Source organism: Neophocaena asiaeorientalis, unplaced genomic scaffold (assembly GCF_003031525.2).
Source record: "Neophocaena asiaeorientalis asiaeorientalis breed wild unplaced genomic scaffold, Neophocaena_asiaeorientalis_V1.1 scaffold77, whole genome shotgun sequence".
NCBI lineage: Eukaryota > Metazoa > Chordata > Mammalia > Artiodactyla > Phocoenidae > Neophocaena > Neophocaena asiaeorientalis.
Genome location: NW_020174645.1, coordinates 4,820,077 through 4,839,389, shown reverse-complemented (window position 1 = coordinate 4,839,389; position 19,313 = coordinate 4,820,077). Strand labels below are relative to the sequence as shown.

Below are 19,313 nucleotides of genomic sequence, written 5' to 3'. Positions count from 1 at the left end.
TTTTTTTTTTTTTGCGGTACGCGGGCCTCTCACTGTTGTGGCCTCTCCCTTTGTGGAGCACAGGCCCCGGACACGCAGGCTCAGCGGCCATGTTCACGGGCCCAGCCGCTCCGCGGCATGTGGGATCTTCCCAGGCTGGGGCACGAACCCACGTCCCCTGCGTCGGCAGGCAGACTCTCAACCACTGCGCCACCAGGGAAGCCCACGAATATTTTTAAGATAAAGGATAAAGGTTGCTTCTCTGCAGTTTTTGGTAAAGGCTCTTATTGCCTATCCTATTGTCTATGGATTTTGAGCCAGAGTGGAGAGATCTCTGGTTCTTAGTTTCAATGAGCAAAATCCCCCATGCCATCCATAGGGACCAGCAAGTGTTGAATCCTTGATGTAGACCAGGTGGATGACTTGTCCCCAAAAACAGTTACAAGAAAACTTTAATAACATGTTTAGGTTAAAGGAAGCAAATTTCTGGAGTGTAATCTCTATGATTTAAAAAGTTGTATGAATTCCGTTCTTTAAGGTGGTTAAGATTTTCCTTGGCTTTCAAGGACTGTCATCCAACTCTGTCTGGTAAGGCTGCTGTTCTTTAAAATTAGGTCGTAATTTGTCCCTGTTAAAAACGGAGGACACATCCTGCTATCAGTTGGAGGCGAGATTTGCTGGTTTGTAGAGCAGCTTCACCGGAACATCTTTATGTCAGTTTTCTTTGTGTCATGATGTTCTGGTGTTTTCAGGGCATTTTCTTCATTTATTTTTCGTTGTCTTTTATCACAAAAGACCCTGGCCAAAAAGATGACCGTTCTGTATAAGCTGGCCCGGGAGCAGCTCTCCAAGCAACATCATTATGATTTTGGACTCAGAGCCGTTAAATCAGTGTTGGTGATGGCTGGTGAGCTGAAGAGAGGTTCTTCTGAGCTTAGAGAGGTAGGGGCCACCTGCTCTAAGTTCTCTGGTTTTTTAATTTGGTTCACGTGTATTGACTAAATGCTGGGATGGAGGTGACGGGGAGCACAGGTATCAAGAGAAAGTTTTATTCTTAGCTGTCACTTCATTTACTTGTCTGGCCTTCATTTGGTCTCTTCTTCATTACATTGTTCTCTTTGAATCTGGCATATTACCATAAGGTCCAGTTCAATGTCTTCATGGTGCCAATGTCTGTGATACTTCAATGATAATAATCAGTCTACAATTGCAGGATGATGGGCTGGAGGGGTGGGGATGAACAAAATTCTCTAGAGAGCACGAACATGAGTTATTTCCTCTTTGCAATAAAAGCCAGAGGGGCGGTCACGTTTCTTTCACACGGGACTTACTCCAGAACAGAGTCTGATCAATGCCACTCTGTGGGCAATAGACTCGTGTGTCTCTCCAGAAACTGTACTTGGAATGCTTTATGTTTTATATTTCATATAAAATTTCATTGTCTACTTCATTAAGACGATTTCTAGACTAGCCCTGGGGGCTTTCAGAAACATCTTTGAAGACGTCTGTGTTTCGTTCCATCCAGGATGTGGTGCTTATGAGGGCCCTTCGAGACATGAATCTGCCCAAGTTCGTGTTTGAAGACGTCCCTCTCTTCCTTGGTTTGATTTCCGATCTGTTTCCTGGACTAGACTGCCCGCGGGTTCGCTACCCCGATTTCAATGATGCTGTGGAGCAGGTGCTCCAGGAAAATGGCTACGTTGTCTTACCTGTCCAGGTAGAGTGGTGCTGGGGGTGAGAGTTCCCTGGCTTTTTCTGGGTCCTTTCCATTTTTTTTTTTTCATTTAAAAATAATTGTGGTAAAATTCACATAACGTTTACCATCTTAACCATTCCCCACCCCCATTTTCTTTTTCTTTTTCTTTTTATTGTGGTAAAGTACACATAATATAAGATTTACCATTTTATCCATTCTTAGTACAGTTTAGTAATGTTAAATATACTCATGTTGTTGTGAAAGAGTTTTGCATCGTACAAAACTGAAGCTCTGTCCCCATTAAATACTAATTCCCCCTCCTCCTCCCTCAGCCCCTGGTAACCTCTATTCTACTTTCTGTCTCTAGGCATTTGACTCCTCTGGGGACCCCGTATGAGTGGAATCGTGTGTACAGTGTGCGTACAGTGTGTGGACAGCGTGTGGACAGCGTGTGGACAGCGTGTGGACAGCATGCGTACAGCGTGCGTACAGTCTGTGGACAGCGTGTGGACAGTGTGTGGACAGCGTGTGGACAGTGTGTGGACAGCATGTGGACAGCATGTGTACAGCGTGCGTACAGTCTGCGTACAGCGTGTGGACAGCGTGTGGACAGTGTGTGGACAGCGTGTGGACAGCATGTGTACAGCGTGCGTACAGTCTGTGTACAGCGTGCGGACAGCGTGTGGACAGTGTGTGCACAGTGTGTGTACAGTGTGCATACAGTCTGTGGACAGTGTGTGTACAGCGTGCGGACAGCGTGTGGACAGTGTGTGGACAGCGTGTGTACAGCGTGCGTACAGTGTGTACAGCGTGTGTACAGCGTGCGTACAGCGTGTGTACAGCGTGTGTACAGCGTGCGTACAGCGTGCGGACAGCGTGCGGACAGCGTGTGGACAGTGTGTGTACAGTGTGTACAGCGTGTGTACAGCGTGCGTACAGCGTGTGGACAGCGTGTGGACAGCGTGTGGACAGCGTGTGGACAGCGTGTGCACAGCGTGCGTACAGCATGCGTACAGCGTGTGCACAGTGTGCGTACAGTCTGTGTACAGCGTGCGTACAGCGTGCGGACAGCGTGCGTACAGCGTGCGGACAGCGTGCGGACAGCGTGCGGACAGCGTGCGGACAGTCTGTGGACAGCATGTGGACAGCGTGTGGACAGCGTGTGGACAGCATGCGTACAGCATGCGTACAGTCTGTGGACAGCGTGTGGACAGCGTGTGGACAGCGTGTGGACAGCATGCGTACAGCATGCGTACAGTCTGTGGACAGCGTGTGGACAGCGTGTGTACAGCGTGCGGACAGCGTGTGGACAGTGTGCGTACAGTGTGCGTACAGTCTGTGGACAGCGTGTGGACAGCGTGTGGACAGCGTGTGGACAGCGTGTGCACAGCGTGCGTACAGCGTGTGGACAGCGTGCGTACAGTGTGTACAGCGTGTGTACAGCGTGCGTACAGCGTGCGTACAGCGTGCGGACAGCGTGCGGACAGCGTGCGGACAGTCTGTGGACAGCATGTGGACAGCGTGTGGACAGCGTGTGGACAGCATGCGTACAGCGTGCGTACAGTCTGTGGACAGCGTGTGGACAGTGTGTGGACAGCGTGTGGACAGTGTGTGGACAGCGTGTGGACAGCGTGTGGACAGTGTGTGGCCTTTTGTGTCCGGCTGATTTCACTGAGCGTAGCGTCCTCAAGGTTCATCCATGTTGTAGCATGTGTCAGGATTCCCTTCCTTTTTTTTTTTTTTTTTTTTTTTTGCGGTACGCGGGCCTCTCACTGTTGTGGCCTCTCCCGTTCGTTTGTGGAGCACAGGCTCCAGACGCGCAGGCTCAGCGGCCATGGCTCATGGGCCCAGCCGCTCTGCGGCATGTGGGATCCTCCCGGAATGGGGCACAAACCCGTGTCCCCTGCATCGGCAGGCGGACTCTCAACTACTGCGCCACCAGGGAAGCCCTCCTTCCTTTTGGAGGCTGAGTAATATTCCACTGTATGGATATCTCACCTTCCAAAAATGGTTTTGGCATAGTGTGATCAGATAAATTAAGTATTTTGTTTTGGGGCCCAACCATCTAATCTTCTCTCCCTACCCCACCTTTTTTCCCCCCCAGAGTCACACTTGAAAAAATTTTAAATTAGATATTACAAGTAAAATTTTGATCATCTGAAGCCTGTGAGATTGTATATGTTGTCTGTAAGCCATACATTGTGGCCAGAGTGTTCTGCTCAGGGCGTAAATGCCCAAAGCTGCGGGTTTGGGGTGGCTGCCTCTGGACGGGCCGCCTTGAGGCATCAGGCTACCCAGAGGCCTCAGGCCGGGGCAGCGGGTACTGACCACAGGTGAGAGATCTCTGTGCACCTTTCCTGGCCCTGGTGGTTTCCTCTAGAGGTGGTTGTTTAAAAAGATGTGTTTTTCGTGGGAATGTAGAATGGTGTAGTGTAGCCACTTTGGGAAAGAGTCTGGTGGTTCCTCAAGAAGTGAAACATAGAGTTACTATATGACGAACAGCAATTTTATTCCTAGGTATAAACCCAAGAGAAATGAGAATGTATTTATCCACATGAAAACTTGTCCACGAATGTTCATAGCAGCATTATTCATAAGTGCCAACAAGTGGAAATAATGCAAATATCATCAACGGATGAAGAGATAGACAAAATGTGGTCCATCCGTACAATGGAATATTATTTGGCCATAAAAAGGAGGGAAGCACTGACACAGGCTACACTGATGGGTGAACCTTAAAAACATGATGCTGAGTGAAAGAAGCCAGACACCCCAGACTACAGACTGCACAATTCCATTTATATCATTCCATTCTTTTGTCAAGAATGGGCAAATCCATAGAGACAGACAGTAGATTAGTGGGTGCCAGGGGCTGGGGGCAACGGGCTTGGGAGACATGACAAATGAGCACAGAGGTTTTCTGTGGGGGATGATGAAAATGTTCTAAAATTGAACGTGGTAATGGTTTCACAACCTTGTAAACATACTGGAAACCACTGAATTGTTGAAACACTTTAAATGCGTGAGTTGTACGGTGTGCAAATCCTAGCTCAATAAAGCTGTTTTTAACAAAAAGCTGTGTTTTAACCCAGCTGCCACTGCTTGTCCCACAGGTGGATAAGGTGGTTCAGATGTTCGAGACCATGATGACCCGCCACACGACAATGGTGGTGGGGCCCACGGGAGGGGGCAAGTCCGTGGTCATAAATGCCCTGTGTCAGGCCCAGACCAAGTGAGTATGGCATCCTCGGGGAGGGCTTTGTTGCCACGGTGGTTTCACGGTGAGGTCGGTGGCGGTATTACCTAGTCCCACTTTGCTCTCTGATTGCCTGGGAGGTTAACATTTGTCCCAGACACCCCACTTTAAACCCAGAGCGTCTTTTTTTTTTTTTTAACTTTGGCCGCGCCATGTGGCTTGCGGGAACTTAGTTCCCTGACCAGGGATGGAACCTGTACCGCCTGCAGTGGGAGTTCGGAGTCCTAACCACTGGACGGCCAGGCAAGTCCCAAACCCAGAGCATCTTAACTTGTTTTATTGCTGATTTAGTTGATATATTTTAGAAGGCAAAGCAGTTAGCCTTTTGTGCGTCAGACTGTGAATAGGTTTATTTGTGAAATGAGTGTTTCAAAAACTATCTTATAAGGATGTTTTGAAAATTAACTTAGGCCGTATTTTCTTGGCGTTCAGATTGCTCCTGTAAAGTTGGTCAGGACCCCCCGCCGTTAGGCGACACTGTTATGGTATCAGAGTGGCCAAAAAGAGTGTCCCCTCCCCAAATGCCTTATCATCACCAGCCCTGCAAGAGCTATACTACTTGAAGGAAAAAGTTGATTTCACACTCCTAGTATAGAATATCACAAAGACCTGTGGTGAATTGATGCCCTTATACTGAATATGGGTTTTCTGACTTCTCACCTTTCTCCTAAGCAATAGCTGCATTCCGGAAAGATTTCAGTGCGTGCTGACGTTCCAGCAAAAATCTAAATCAAGCCTTATAATCTTTGTGACTTTACCAGTTCTAGTAGGCTATAAAATCCAATTGAGTGACTGTCATTCCTTCTTCCTTCTTCTTATGTTTCTCATGAGGAAATCAGTGGACGATGGCTTACTGATTTTAAGAGGGTTATTCCATAGCTCTCCTGTATTTCTTTAATTAATTCATTGTTAGATAATTTATAGAACTGTCACGTACAGATGTGAGTATAGGTATGCCACGATTATTTTTATTTATTTATTTTGTTAATTATAAACTATGTTTTGTGTGAACTTTAGTTTTCTATAGATGAATTAATCCCACGGCACTGCGGGAATTTACAGGCATTATACTGGGAAATACCCTGTCTGCATGATTTGTAGAGCCAGCAACGCAGAGCAGATGTCGTTCTGTAACTATGAGGGATTGAACATCGGGAGTTCAAAGGTTTTATGTTATCCTGGTGACTGTAATCTCCTATACACTAGTTGTGAAATATTTACATGAATGTGCCATATGCATGAATATGTAAATACACAAATATGAAATATGCATGAAGGTTAGCATCTGTTGCCCTCAGAAGTCAAAGCCGTGTTATCGGTTCAGACCTCACTTGTGTTGGGGCCACGTTCCTGGTGAAAGGTGGTTCCCTTGTGTTTAGTATAAGTCATTAACAGAGAGTGGGAAGCCCAGTGCAGAGTTTGGATGGTTTGCATTTTAAATTTTGGATTGGATCGAAAACACAGGGGATCTGATCCCCAACGTGGGTGACCTAGATTGTTCTCCTAATGCGTTTAGTCTGCCCGAGCCACGGCTGAAGCCTCTCCTTCGATTTAGGCTTGGGCTGGTGACAAAGCTGTATGTCCTGAACCCCAAGGCTATGAGTGTCATAGAGCTCTACGGCATCCTGGACCCCACCACCCGAGACTGGACAGATGGGGTGCTGTCCAACATCTTCAGGGAGATCAACAAGCCGACGGATAAGAAGGAGCGAAAGTGAGTATCTTTGTAGGGAGGGGAGAGCCTGGGTGGGTTCATAGTGAGTTAGCCGAAGCTTACAAAGAAACAAATGATGTATATAGTATTGTAGTTTCATGCTTGGAAGCGAACAGACTCAGAGGGCTCTGCTCACGTAGGGCCAGGTACCACCCAGTGCTGATTATGTGTTGTCTAAATCATGCTCCTTGACTACGATGGATCCCAGCTTACCATGGAGGAAGCTGAGATCCAGTGAAGGGGAGGAAAGAGCTTGCCCCAAGGCCAGGGATTTGAACTTGGGACATCAGAGTCCAAGCCCTCAAACGGGCACCACACCAGGCTGCCTCTACGGCAAGGTACGTCAAGGAAGGGCAACAAAGCATCGTGGAAAATGCTGGAACACCCTTCAGAGCTGCACTTTCTCACCTGCAGGCGTGGTTGAGGCTGCCTGCCCTGCTCCAATCACTGCCACCGCGGTGAGGGTCTAGTGAGGCCGCGGGGGGAAATGCTCTATTGGAACATCCGGTAAAAAGCCTTCTCCGGTGTTAGTTGTTCCCGTGACACCTGTCAAGTAAACCCAGGGATGATCCTGATTGTATATTCTAGTCCAACCCCATTAATTAAAAATCCCTTAAATAACGAGTCTAACGTCTCAACTGATGACTTTTGGAACAGCCTCTTTTTAGCAATCCTCCCCTGATTCTGGAGCAGTCCAGGATTTCACACTGTGCTCGGTTGTCCTATCGCTTTGACGTCTTCTAATTTCAAGCAGTTCCTTAGGTTTTCTTTATCTTTCATGGCCTTGATGTTCTGAAAGATTCTAGGCCAGCTGCTGCACAGAATGCCCTGTTTGGGTTTGTCTGTTGCTTCCTTGTAACTGGATGCAGGCTACATGTCCTTGCAGGAATCTCTCAGAAGGGACATGGTGCCCTTCTCAGCGTCTCATCGGAAGCACGTGATACTGGTTTGCCCCCTTATTGGTGATTTTAACTTCGATCATCAGGTTAGGGTGGTATCTGCCATTTTTCCTTCTGCAATTGATATGCAAGGTGTGGGGAGATACCCTAAGACACTGTAAATACCCTATATTCCTCATCAAACCTTCACCTGACAGTTTTAGCATCTACTGATTGTAGCCTGAATCTAGTCTTCCTACGATGCTATAAAATGGAGACTTTCTTTTGGGACAGTTGGTGAAATTTGAACATGGATTGTATATTAGCTAACAGTAGTCTATCGATGCTAAATGTCCTGATTTTGATAACTGTACTGTGGTTATATTAGAGGAGGTGCTTGTTCTTAGGAAACACGTGCTTAAGCATTTAGGAATACAGGGCGTCATGTCCGCAACTTATTTTCAAATGATTCAGGAAAACAGAGAGAGAGCAAAAGAGCATCCACGGGGCAAAATTAACAACTGGAGAATCTGGTTGAAGGGCATATGGCACTTCTTTGCACTAGTCTATTCTTGCAGCTCTGTAAGGTTGAAATTATTTAAGATAAAAAAGTTAAAAAAAAATACTGGAAGAAAATAAACCAAAAGGTTAATGCTGGAAAAATCCAACTACTCATATCAGTGAATTAAATGGAAGCGATATGAAATCAGCTTTCCAACACAGTAGAATCCCCCTGTCCAACACAGTCTCCATTGGAGCTGGGCTTTACTGTGATGTGACCCATTATAGCCACAGAACTGAAGGGTCATGTAGCTTGAACACCGGAGGCCCTGAAGCCAAAGTAGATCTCCTGCCAGGAAGGATGGTGCGTAAACCAGGGCTTTGCAAATGCAGATGCTCCTAGGGGCCCAGCAGGTAGCATCAGGGAGTGAAATGGGCCAAATTACATGGTGTATTAGCTTCTGCAGGGCCTCTGTAACAAATTACCATTAACTGGGTGGCTAAAAAAATACCACCCAGAAATTTATTCTTCATCATTTCTGGAGGCCAGAAGTCTGAAACAAAGACGGGGCAGCACTGCCTCTGAAGATTCTAGAGCAAGGTCCTCCCTTGCCTTTGACAGCTTTAGTGACCCCAGGCATTGCTTGGCTTATGGCCGCATCCCTCCAATCTCGGCCTCCGTCTTCATGTGGCTTCCCCCGATGTAAGGATACTTGTTGTTGGATAATCCAGGATGATCTCATCTCAAGATCCTTACCTTAATTATATCTGCAAAGACCTTTTTTCCAAATAAGGTCACACTCACAGCTTCTGGATAGACCTATCTTATGGGGGCCACCATTCAATCCCATACACATGGGTATATGAAATCCTTTTAACTTGACCATAAGAGGACTAGGTGTCCAAACCAGCGGTAAGTAGCAGCTGATGCTCAGATTTAAGAAAAGAATGAGGTGGACTGGGACACTGTGTCTTCATGGGCAGCTGCTACCAGCAGCAGCACATCGTTCCCATGTGGGAATGCAAGTCTGTACTGTCAGACCTTCCTGTTTGCCAGGGAAGCAGGGAATCCAGATTGTCGGGTCAGGTTTCCTCTGATGCAGGGGACGTGGGTTCGTGCCCGGGTCCATGAAGATCCCACATGCCGCGGAGCGGCTGGGCCCGTGAGCCATGGCCGCTGAGCCTGTGCGCCCGGAGCCTGTGCTCCGCAACGGGAGAGGCCACAACAGTGAGAGGCCCACGTACCGCAAGAAAAAAAAATGAAAAGGAAACCCTGGGAAAAGACGTTCAACATGAACAGGGAGGTCGCACCAAGTTCCATAGTTGGAAGCCTTACATGGCTCACTTTTCTCTGGTTGCTGCAGGTATATTTTATTTGATGGTGATGTGGACGCTCTGTGGGTGGAGAACATGAATTCTGTGATGGACGACAACAAGCTGCTGACGTTGGCCAATGGTGAGCGTATTCGGCTTCAAGCACACTGTGCCCTGCTCTTCGAGGCAAGTAGTGATGAAAAATAATTTCAAATATGTCTTTCTTTTAATTAAAATTTAAAATGTTTATTTTTTAACTTTCAATTTTTTATTTACATTTTTAACTTTTTAAATTTATTTTTGGCTGCTTCGGGTCTTCATCGACACACGTGGGCTTTCTCTAGTTGTGGCGAGCGGGGGCTACTCTTCGTTGTGGTGTGCAGGCTTCTCATTGTGGTGGCTTCTCTTGTTGCAGAGCATGGGCTCTAGGCGTGCAGGCTTCAGTAGTTGTGGCACGTGGGCTCAGTAGTTGTGGGGCACGGGCTTAGTTGCTCCGCTGCATGTGGGATCTTCCTGGACCAGGGATCAAATCTGTGTCCCCTGCATTGGCAGGCAGATTCTTAACCACTGTACCACCAGGGAAGCCCCTAAAATGTTTATTTTTTAAAAAATTTATTTTGTTGAAGTATAGTTGATTTACAATGTTGTGTTGATTTCTTCTGTTCAGCAGAGTGATTTAGTTATACATTTATGTACATTCTTTTTCATATTCTTTTCCATTATGGTTTATCACAGGATACTGAATATAGTTCCCTGTGCTATATAGTGGGACCTTGTTGTTTATCCATCCTATGTATAATAGTTTGTATCTGCTAATCCCAAACTCCCAATCCATTCCTCCCCCATCCCCCTCCCCCTTGGCAACCACAATTCTGTTCTCTATGTCTGTGAGTGTGTTTCTGTTTTGTAAATAAGTTCACTTGTGTCATATTTTAGATTCCACGTATAAGTGATATCATATGGTATTTGTCTTTCTCCTTCTGACCTACTTCACTTAGTGTGATAATCTCTAGGTCCATCCATGTTGCTGCAAATGGCATTATTTCATTCTTTTTCATGGCTGAGTAGTATTCCATTGTATATATGTACCACATCTTTATCCACTCATCTGTCGATGGAAATTTAGGTTGTTTCCATGTCTTGGCCATTGTAAATAGTGCTGCAGTGAACACTGTGGTACATGTATCTTTTTGAATTATAGTTTTGTCCAGATATATGCCCAGGAGTGGGATTGCTGGATCATATAGTAGCTCTATTTTTAGTTTTTTTAAGGAACCTCCATACTGTTCTTCACAGTGGCTGCACCAACTTACATTCCCACCAGCGGTGTAGGAGGGTTCCCTTTTCTCCACACCGTCTCCCGCATTTGTTATTTGTAGACTAAAATGTTTATTAAAATAGCTATAAATATAGATGATTGAAGAAAACCCAAACAATGCAGAAGAATTTATGATGAGTACAACTCTGTTCTTCTACCTGCTGCCCTCATCCCTCCTTACGGTATCCCAGAGGTAACTACATTTCACACTTGAGTTGTCTCTTCTGATGGTTACTCTAGTGTCTAAAGGAACCCACTTTGCGTGCTGTTTCTTCCTTTATCAAGGTTACACATTATCTGTTGACTGACTGCTATGAAAGTGAGGGTTCATCTTTTATACCATCAGCCCACCTCCCCTCCATAGAATACTATACTGCTAAGTCAGTTAAACCAGTAAACATCTTTACATCATTATGAATTAGGAAATATTTACTGTAGAGCCAACTAGTATACTGTGATATACTTGCTAGCGAAGCAAGAAATCCAGGAACTGTGATACATTTACTTTCTTTTAGAGCCATTTCTTTTGGCTGGAGTTTATAGTTGCCTTTTTTTTTTTCTCTCTCTCTCTCTCACTATTTGCCTTTATCTTATCTTACATTTTTCAAACTTTCTATCATATCCTCTGAACCTGTTTCACAGCTGTGGTCCTGAGACTTGCTTTCACTCTAGCTTAGTGCTAACACCATTCCTAACTTGGCCTGCAAAATTTGTCGATGTATGAGTATTTATGCATATCATTATTTTATTGACTGACTGAACTGTGTCTTTTTTTCAGATAAAGAGAGACTGGTGTGTTCATATTGCTGTTAGATGCATACTTATAAAGTTTCATATTCCCTGATCTCAATTATGTTATAAAAAATAAAGAAAAAAGACTGAAAGGAAAACACCCCAAAACAGTGTTTGTTTCTTGATGGTGGGATTTTGGTTAACTTATTTTCTTCTTTATACTTTTTAATTTTGGCCAGATATTCTACAGCATGTTAATTTTCATATTAATTTTATGGTAAAAGAACTTAAAAAGTGCTACATCAGAGATGCATAATCTTCCCATGATAAACCTAAGTGTTCAATTAGAAACCTCATAAAAGCTGTGTTAATTGGGGTATGACTTGGGTTTTATGCATTTGTAAAAACTTTGTACAAGCAACGGCTTTAAAACATGTATTCCAGTTGTCTGTAGCTGTAGAAAACACTGATTTTGTTTATTTCTCCAGGTTGGAGATTTACAGTATGCCTCCCCTGCGACTGTGTCTCGATGTGGAATGGTTTATGTGGATCCTAAAAACTTGAAATATCAACCGTACTGGAAGAAATGGGTTAATCGAATACAAAACAAGGTGAAAATTATTCCCAAAATGAACTTACCAGTTACTAGTATTGGTGGCTAGTTGGATAAAAATAACTCAGAAGGATGTTTGTTGTTGAAGGCCATGACCTTGACCTTGACCTGCCCAGGATCTTGAGCACTTAATGTTATCAATAAGTTGGATAAAAACATGGAAGACACCCGGGGCTTCCCTGGTGGCGCAGTGGTTGGGAGTCCGCCTGCTGATGCAGGGGACACGGGTTCATGCCCCGGTCCGGGAAGATCCCACATGCCGCGGAGCGGCTGGGCCCGTGAGCCATGGCCGCTGGGCCTGCGCGTCCGGAGCCTGTGCTCCGCAACGGGAGAGGCCACAGCAGTGAGAGGCCCGCATACCGCAAAAAAAAAAAAAATAAAAAACATGGAAGACACCCTTATTAGATTTCCAGATAATTCACAGCAGGTGGGATAGGTAGTGATTTTGATAGTCTAGACCAGGGGGCGACAAATTTTTTCTGTGAAAGAGTAGAGAGTAGATAGTTTAGGCTTTGCGGGCCATATGGTTTCTTTGCAACTACAAAACCCCACCATTGTGGTAGGAAAGCAGCCACAGTACATGAATGGGCATAGCAATGTACCAATAAAACTTTATTTACAAAAACAGGTGGCAGGCCAAATTTGGCTTATGCATTGTAGTTGGCAGCCCCTTATCCAGCCAAGCCCAGGCGCTGGGAGACTTGTCTCTGTTAGGTGCCCAGCTTCTCCTGCTTTGCTCAGTTGGACGAGTACAGTGTGTGAAGGACCTAGTTTGTCATGGAATTGAGATCCGATGGTTTCAGTTGACCTCAAACCCTGTGACGTATCACATGGCTGCTCAAAAATGTGTATTGTCTTAATGGTAGGCTTCATTGAAAGCTGCAGAGATAGATGTGACAGTCATGTGAACGTTGTGGCTTGACCACACCTGGGATGCCATGACCACACAGGATGCATCTCTAGAAGGACCACTAGGCTGATGGTGAATTGGAAACCACTAGGACATAATTACTCTGAAGAAGACCAAGGGAAACATGATGGGACCATTTGAGGCACACTGTCGAATGGGGGATGACCACCCATGCAATCCCTGGTGGTCATCAATGCCTTGGTAGGGAGGAGGACCTTCCACTGCTTTGCACTCTTTGCTCAATGACTGTGGCCATGTCTTTTGAACTCTAAGATAACCTGTGCTTTTTCTATCAAATGGGACCTTTTATGGCACCTCCCTCCCAGGTCAGTGAAATCAAAGGCTTCATGATGAAATGAAAGAGCATTATAAAGGACAAATTTCTCTACAAATATATGAGTTATCAGAGTTTACTCACCTGCCAAATTTCTCATTCATCAGAAAATATTTCTCACCCCCTCTTTTTTTAAAAATATTTATTTATTTATTTGACTGCACCAGGCGGGTCTTAGTTGTGGCACGCGGGATCTTTAGTTGCAGCCTGCGAACTCTTATTTGTGGCATGTGGGATCTAGTTCCCTGACCAGGGATCGAACCCTGGCCCCCTGCATTGGGAGCATGGACTCGTAGCCACTGGACCACCAGGGAAGTTCCCTCTCGCCCCCTCTTTTTACAAGCAAAGCTTCCCACGAACTTGCATTTAAATAAAGGAACCCTTGAAAATGCTTTGAAATTCTGCTCTTTTATAGGTGGAGCAAGGTGATTTACAGACTCTGTTTGAGAAATATGTACCCTATCTCATTGATGTGATAACGGAAGGAATAGTGGATGGAAGACAAGGAGAGAAGCTGAAGACCATAGTTCCGCAGACAAGCCTAAATATGGTAAGTAAGGATCTTTGTCAGCAAAAAAGAAATTCTTCCCTAAAGATGGACCCCCCCAGTGGGCTTTCAAGGGGAGCAAAGATGCCAGATGGGTAAGTTCTAACATTGCCAGCTACTGACAAGGAAGACACAATACTTCCTTTTGTGACCCTGTGCAAGACAAGATACTGGGCTCCATCTGTTGAAACCAATATGGTGAGTCATATAGTTCCCGCCGCTTTGGGATCTGGGATCCCGGGATTTATGACCAGAACTGACCCTGGTGGGGGTGTGTGGAATATATGGACGGACCCAGGTGTTTTCTTGTGAACCAGGTAACCCAGTTAACCAAGATGCTGGATTCGTTACTAGAGGGAGAAATCGAGGACCGCGATGTTCTGGAATGCTACTTCATAGAGGCTCTGTGCTGCTCTCTGGGCGCTGCCCTGCTCGAGGATGGAAGGGCTAAATTTGATGAATGTATTAAACGCATCGCTTCTTTGCCTACTGCTGATACGGAAGGGGTTTGGGCCAACCCTGGGGAGCTGCCAGGTAGGAACCAAAGGTAGCTTGTTTTCCTGCTCAGAATGTTTTTGGTTAGGTTTTTAAGAGGACGTGACCTTGCTTTTCCATATGTATGCCTGTATGGGTTTTCCAGGTTGTTTGCTCCTGTAGAGAAATGTGCAATGGTCAGAGCACCCGGTGGTACCGTCAGGAGACGTTCAAATGCGTGAACTGCTATAGCAGAGCCCAGCTCCCTGGGATGGCCTTTGTTTCTGAGTCTACCCTTTCCCCCGCTAGCTTAGGCACTTGCTTCCTTCACTCTGTTTAAGCTCTTTAAAATTTTCACATTGTGCTTGCCTTTGAAGTTCTTCTCCTTTGGGCTTCTCTCTCTCTCTTTTTTTTTTTCTCTCTAAAATTCCACCGCTTAATTCATCTGCTCTATTCCTGAGTATTTGCACAGGAGACAATCACGTGTGGGTTTGCAGACCATTCATAGGAAGTCATCATAGTAAGGTTTAACTGTTTGCATGAAAAACGTGCATCCTCAAAGAACCATATGTGATGAAAATGTGGCATTCTCCAAGAACTATAGCTGACACCAGGGTCCTTCTTTGTCTGTCTCTTAATGACATTTGAATATGGCTTGGCAGGGAGACCCAAGTTGTATTCTGTAATCATTACCTGGGCTGTTCTTTTTAAAGCGCAAAGTAGAATGATCGTAGGTCTTTCTAGTGGAGAGTCATTGAGCAAATAAAAGATGTTTTAAAAGTCTTTGGTCTTTGTTCAGACACCAAGGGAGGAAAGCGGGGGATGGGATGAATTGGGAGATTGGGACTGACATATATACACTAAAATATATAAAATAGGTCCTAATGAGAACCTGCTGTGTAGCACAGGGAACTCCACTTCTCTGTACAGTAGAAACTAACACAACATTGTAAAACAACTATACCCCAATTAAAAAAAACCCTATGGTCTTTTGGGGAGTAGTTTGCTTGTACTTTCTTGGGACCCTGAGTCTCCTTTGGCGGCGGGCTCGGGGGTTGCTTCCCAGCTATGCCTACCATGCCGGCTACGTGCTGCTGCCATCAGAGATGATGCTGGTCCCGGTCTGGTCTTTCTCCCTAGTTTGCTCTCATCTTGGGGACTTGAATGGCCGTGTAGACAACCCCCTTCTAGATGCCTTCTGCACTCAGCTCCAGGATCCGGGTCCCTCGACGTCATCCTAGCTCATAACACCTGGCACAGTTCTGTCTGCATCATAAATGCATACCTCCCACTCCCTGCTTCACAGTCGGCTTCTGTGATTCCTGCCGCACGTGACCCCAGTTGGCCTCGTGGGGACTGTCCCCCGCCCCCTGCCATTCTTCCTACCACCTTCTGAACCTTCTGAATCCTCTCCTGCCGCCCTGTCGCTTCAACCCCTCTTGCCTAATTGCCCTTCTGTCGAATCTCTCTGAGAAAACCCAAGCCTGCTTTCTCTGCCTCTCCAGGGGCTGAGGGATACTGAGACATTCACACAACCACGAAGCCTGGCACCTCCATAAATTCAGTCTTGAACTTGAACTCCCTCTCCTGTCCCCACGGGGGCAGTTCATCTCCCTTTTTCTCCAAGTCTCCACATGGCCCTCTCCCCTCTCTCTGCAGGTGACCTGCCTTCTTCCTTCAACAGGAAAAATGGACACGGTCAGATAGGAATTTTTCCAGCCCCCATCTTCTCCTGTCTCCTTTCTCAGGGGAGAGGAGACCAGTTCCCAGCTGGACCTGCCCTGTGCTTTGAGGTCTACCCACACCCTCCTCATCAGGCTCCTGGCTTCACTGGTTTTCTCCTCTTTCGCCTATATTTTCCATCTGTCCCTCTCTACCAATCCCATCCCACAGGCTCTCAGACATCTCTACCCAAACTGCTCCTCCCAAACTGCACATGCACTGCCTTCTCGTTACCGGATCTGGTGACCCCTTCTGGTCTTTGCTTCCCCGACCTTGTCCCAGCATCGGACATGGTACCACTTTCTGCCTTCTGAAAACGTTCTTCCTCCATCCTGCTCCATCCTGGCCATGCCCTCAAAGTCTCCTTTGTTGAGTCTCCTTCCTCTGCCCCTCCCTCACATCAGGATTTGGTCCTAGACCCTCTTTTCACTCTTAATGAGACTTTTCACCATGTCCACAGCTCTGACTTCCAATCCCCTCTCTTCTGAGCCTTTTCCTGGGTTCCCTAGCCCAGTTATATTTAAATCTATCTATCTATCTATCTATCTTCATCCATCCATTTTTATCTATTTCTATCTACCCATCCATCCATCCATCCATCCATGCATCTATCCATCCATCCATCCTTATCTATCTATTCAATTAAGTTTCTGTCCAGGGAGCAAATAGCATTAGTTCATTTCAAGCATGAGCCAAAGCTGATCCTGTATTTCCATGTCCACGATCGAAGTGAAACAGACCACTGTTTGTTACAGGTCACCTTCCAACCTTGTTTGACTTTCATTTTGATCCCACACAGAAGAAATGGATACCATGGAATAAATTAGTTCCAGAGTATGTTCATTCCCGTGAGAGGAAATTTATTGACATCCTGGGTAAGTGAGAACCAAACCCTCGGTTTAAGCGTGTCTGGTTCTCGTTCTGTGAGGAAGGGAAAAAGATTCTGAGGTCCCTGTGGTACTCTGAGTCCCACCCGGAGTGCTGGTTGGGAGAAACTGAGGAACGTGAGCCATGGGCTTTTCCAAGAGGGCGGTACTTTGGATTCCTTTTATGTGCTGCTGGCTGTGCCTCTCAACTCTTTCCCTGGCCAGGCGGATCCTGACAGGTCGGGGCAAGAGGTAGGGTGCCGGTCTGCTTCCCGTTGCTTTGCACAGGCTCCCTTCTGCCCCATAGAGCTGGCTGGGCGTGGGGAGGGACGAAGGAAGGAGTGAAAGTGGAATGAACAAGGCAGTGTTTCGTAAGAGATGCCGCCTTGAGGGGTCGCGTACCATGGACTTTGTGTACTGAGTCGTATTTTACGTGCACACCTCTGGCTATTTGGATAACATAGAGGCTGAGGCATTTCACATAACGAATATCTGATTTTGGTTCGTATAGAGTTCTTTTAGAGTGAGGTGTACGTATTTTCTCAGGAACCAATCAGGATTAAAAATTGCCAATGCAGGAGTAAGCCAGACCTGACTTTGAGGCTTCATGCTCTCGTCAGAGGAAATTGTTGGTCAGGAAACCAAATCCTGATAAGTGATAAGTGAGTGACGTATGCAGTGGAGAAGCTGAGTTTTTAATATCCTGAGTATAAATCAGAATGGGATATTAAAACCGTTTGGGTGTTCTACACCTGGATGTGGTGATGATGACACAGCTGTAGAAAGGTATCAAACTCATCAAATTGTACACTTAAAATTGGAGTGAATTTTATGGTATGTGGGTTATACCTCCATAAAGCTATTAAAAATAATGGTTGGGGTAGTGAGGTTCTCCTAAGATGATTTCACCCATATATACGTTTTCAAGGTCACCTCTTGGGTTTTTGCTGATGCTTTTTATGGGATTTATGGGATCCTGTGAAGCTCCAGGTTGCCCAATGCATACCTTGTTGGCATTTCTGTGGTGCTCCTGTTCTTCATATATTTTAGTTCACACAGTGGATACAACCCGTACTACCTGGACGCTGGAACAAATGGTTAAAATTAGGCAACCTGTTCTTTTGGTTGGTGAATCTGGCACCTCCAAGACAGCCACTACCCAGAACTTTCTTAAAAACCTGAACGACGAGACTAATGTAAGTCATTATTTGTATCTGTTATCTATCGCCACGTAACAAATTACCCCAACACAAAGCAGCTCATACAACAAACACTATGTCAGTTTCTGCAGGTCAGGAATCTGGGAGTGGGTTAGCTGGGTAGTTCTAGCCCAGGCTGTCTCATGAGATCGCAAGGTTGGCCAGGGCTGTGGTCATCTGAAGGCTTGACTGTGGCTGGAGGACCCTCTTCCGAAATGGTCGGCCTCAGTTCCCCACCGCGTGGGCCTCTCCAAGGGCTGCTGGTGTCCTCTTGACATGGTAGCTGGCTCCCCGCAGAATGAACGTACAGGATATTAAAGCAGATGCTGCAATGCTTCATATGACCCGGGAAATCACACACCATCGCTTCTGCCACATTCTGTGGGTCACACAGAAACCACCAGGGCCCACCCTGATACAGCATGGGAGGGGGCTACACAGGGTGTGGGTGCCTGGAGGTGAGGGTGCTTGGGAGTCGTCTGGAGGCTGGCATTCACATTCCTCATCACCACTTTGTGGTTTCTCCCCTCCTTCCTCCAGCCACATGTCAAACGTAGGAGGGTCTGGGTGCCCCAGGGCAAACGACAGTGAACAAGGCTGTTAAGGCCCGATCTTGTTAGGAGGGGAGACAAAACGTGAAAATGAGTACAGGAAACACGATCGTGCAGAATGTGCCGGGTGCACCGAGACGTTATGAAAGAGCGCGGCATTTCTCCTTTCTGCGTACTCAGAGTGGTCCTGTGGGGCCCACCTGCTCACCACTGCAGCTCTCTTGGCTTTAAACAAGTTCTGCTTTATGTTTAATAACCATGTAAAGACTCTTATCTCCTGCAAGAAGCTGCCTGTGACTCAGGATCTCCAGATGTCATAGATTTGTCCCCAGTCCGCACACTCACTCAGTTCCTTGTTAATGTTGCCCGTCATTTAAGTTCCCAATTCCTGTTCTGGCCTTCTGGAACCTCAGAGGGGAGACAGTTCCCCACTGCTTTCCTCTGACTCTCCCTTAGGCTGGTGCCTCCAGGAGCAAAGAGGCTCCGGGAAGCCACGTGGCCCTCTGGGCCGGGGAGTGGTCAGCCCAGCTTGGCGATGGGCACGTAAGGGATGTGGGCGGGACTGGGTTGCACTGCCCACGAATGGATGGTCAAGGTCACTCACATACCAGCACGTGCAGGCATGGTTTATTTAGCTCTGAGAATGCCATTGTGGAGGGCACACGAAGGATGTTTACAGCCAGAAGGACCTACCAGTTTATGGAGCAAA

At 46.3% G+C, this 19,313-nt stretch overlaps 1 protein-coding gene across 1 annotated transcript in view; it reads left to right on the top strand.

The window, feature by feature from the left end:
- DNAH10 (dynein axonemal heavy chain 10) overlaps positions 1-19,313 on the top strand; it is a 148,662-nt gene that overhangs the window by 80,135 nt on the left and 49,214 nt on the right. The window contains exons 35-44 of the mRNA XM_024758684.1: positions 775-921; positions 1,505-1,696; positions 4,789-4,907; positions 6,487-6,645; positions 9,389-9,524; positions 11,877-11,999; positions 13,661-13,795; positions 14,110-14,326; positions 16,744-16,863; positions 17,905-18,050. Coding sequence (XP_024614452.1) covers positions 775-921; positions 1,505-1,696; positions 4,789-4,907; positions 6,487-6,645; positions 9,389-9,524; positions 11,877-11,999; positions 13,661-13,795; positions 14,110-14,326; positions 16,744-16,863; positions 17,905-18,050 — 1,494 coding nt within the window. The remainder of the gene's footprint in view (positions 1-774; positions 922-1,504; positions 1,697-4,788; positions 4,908-6,486; positions 6,646-9,388; positions 9,525-11,876; positions 12,000-13,660; positions 13,796-14,109; positions 14,327-16,743; positions 16,864-17,904; positions 18,051-19,313) is intronic.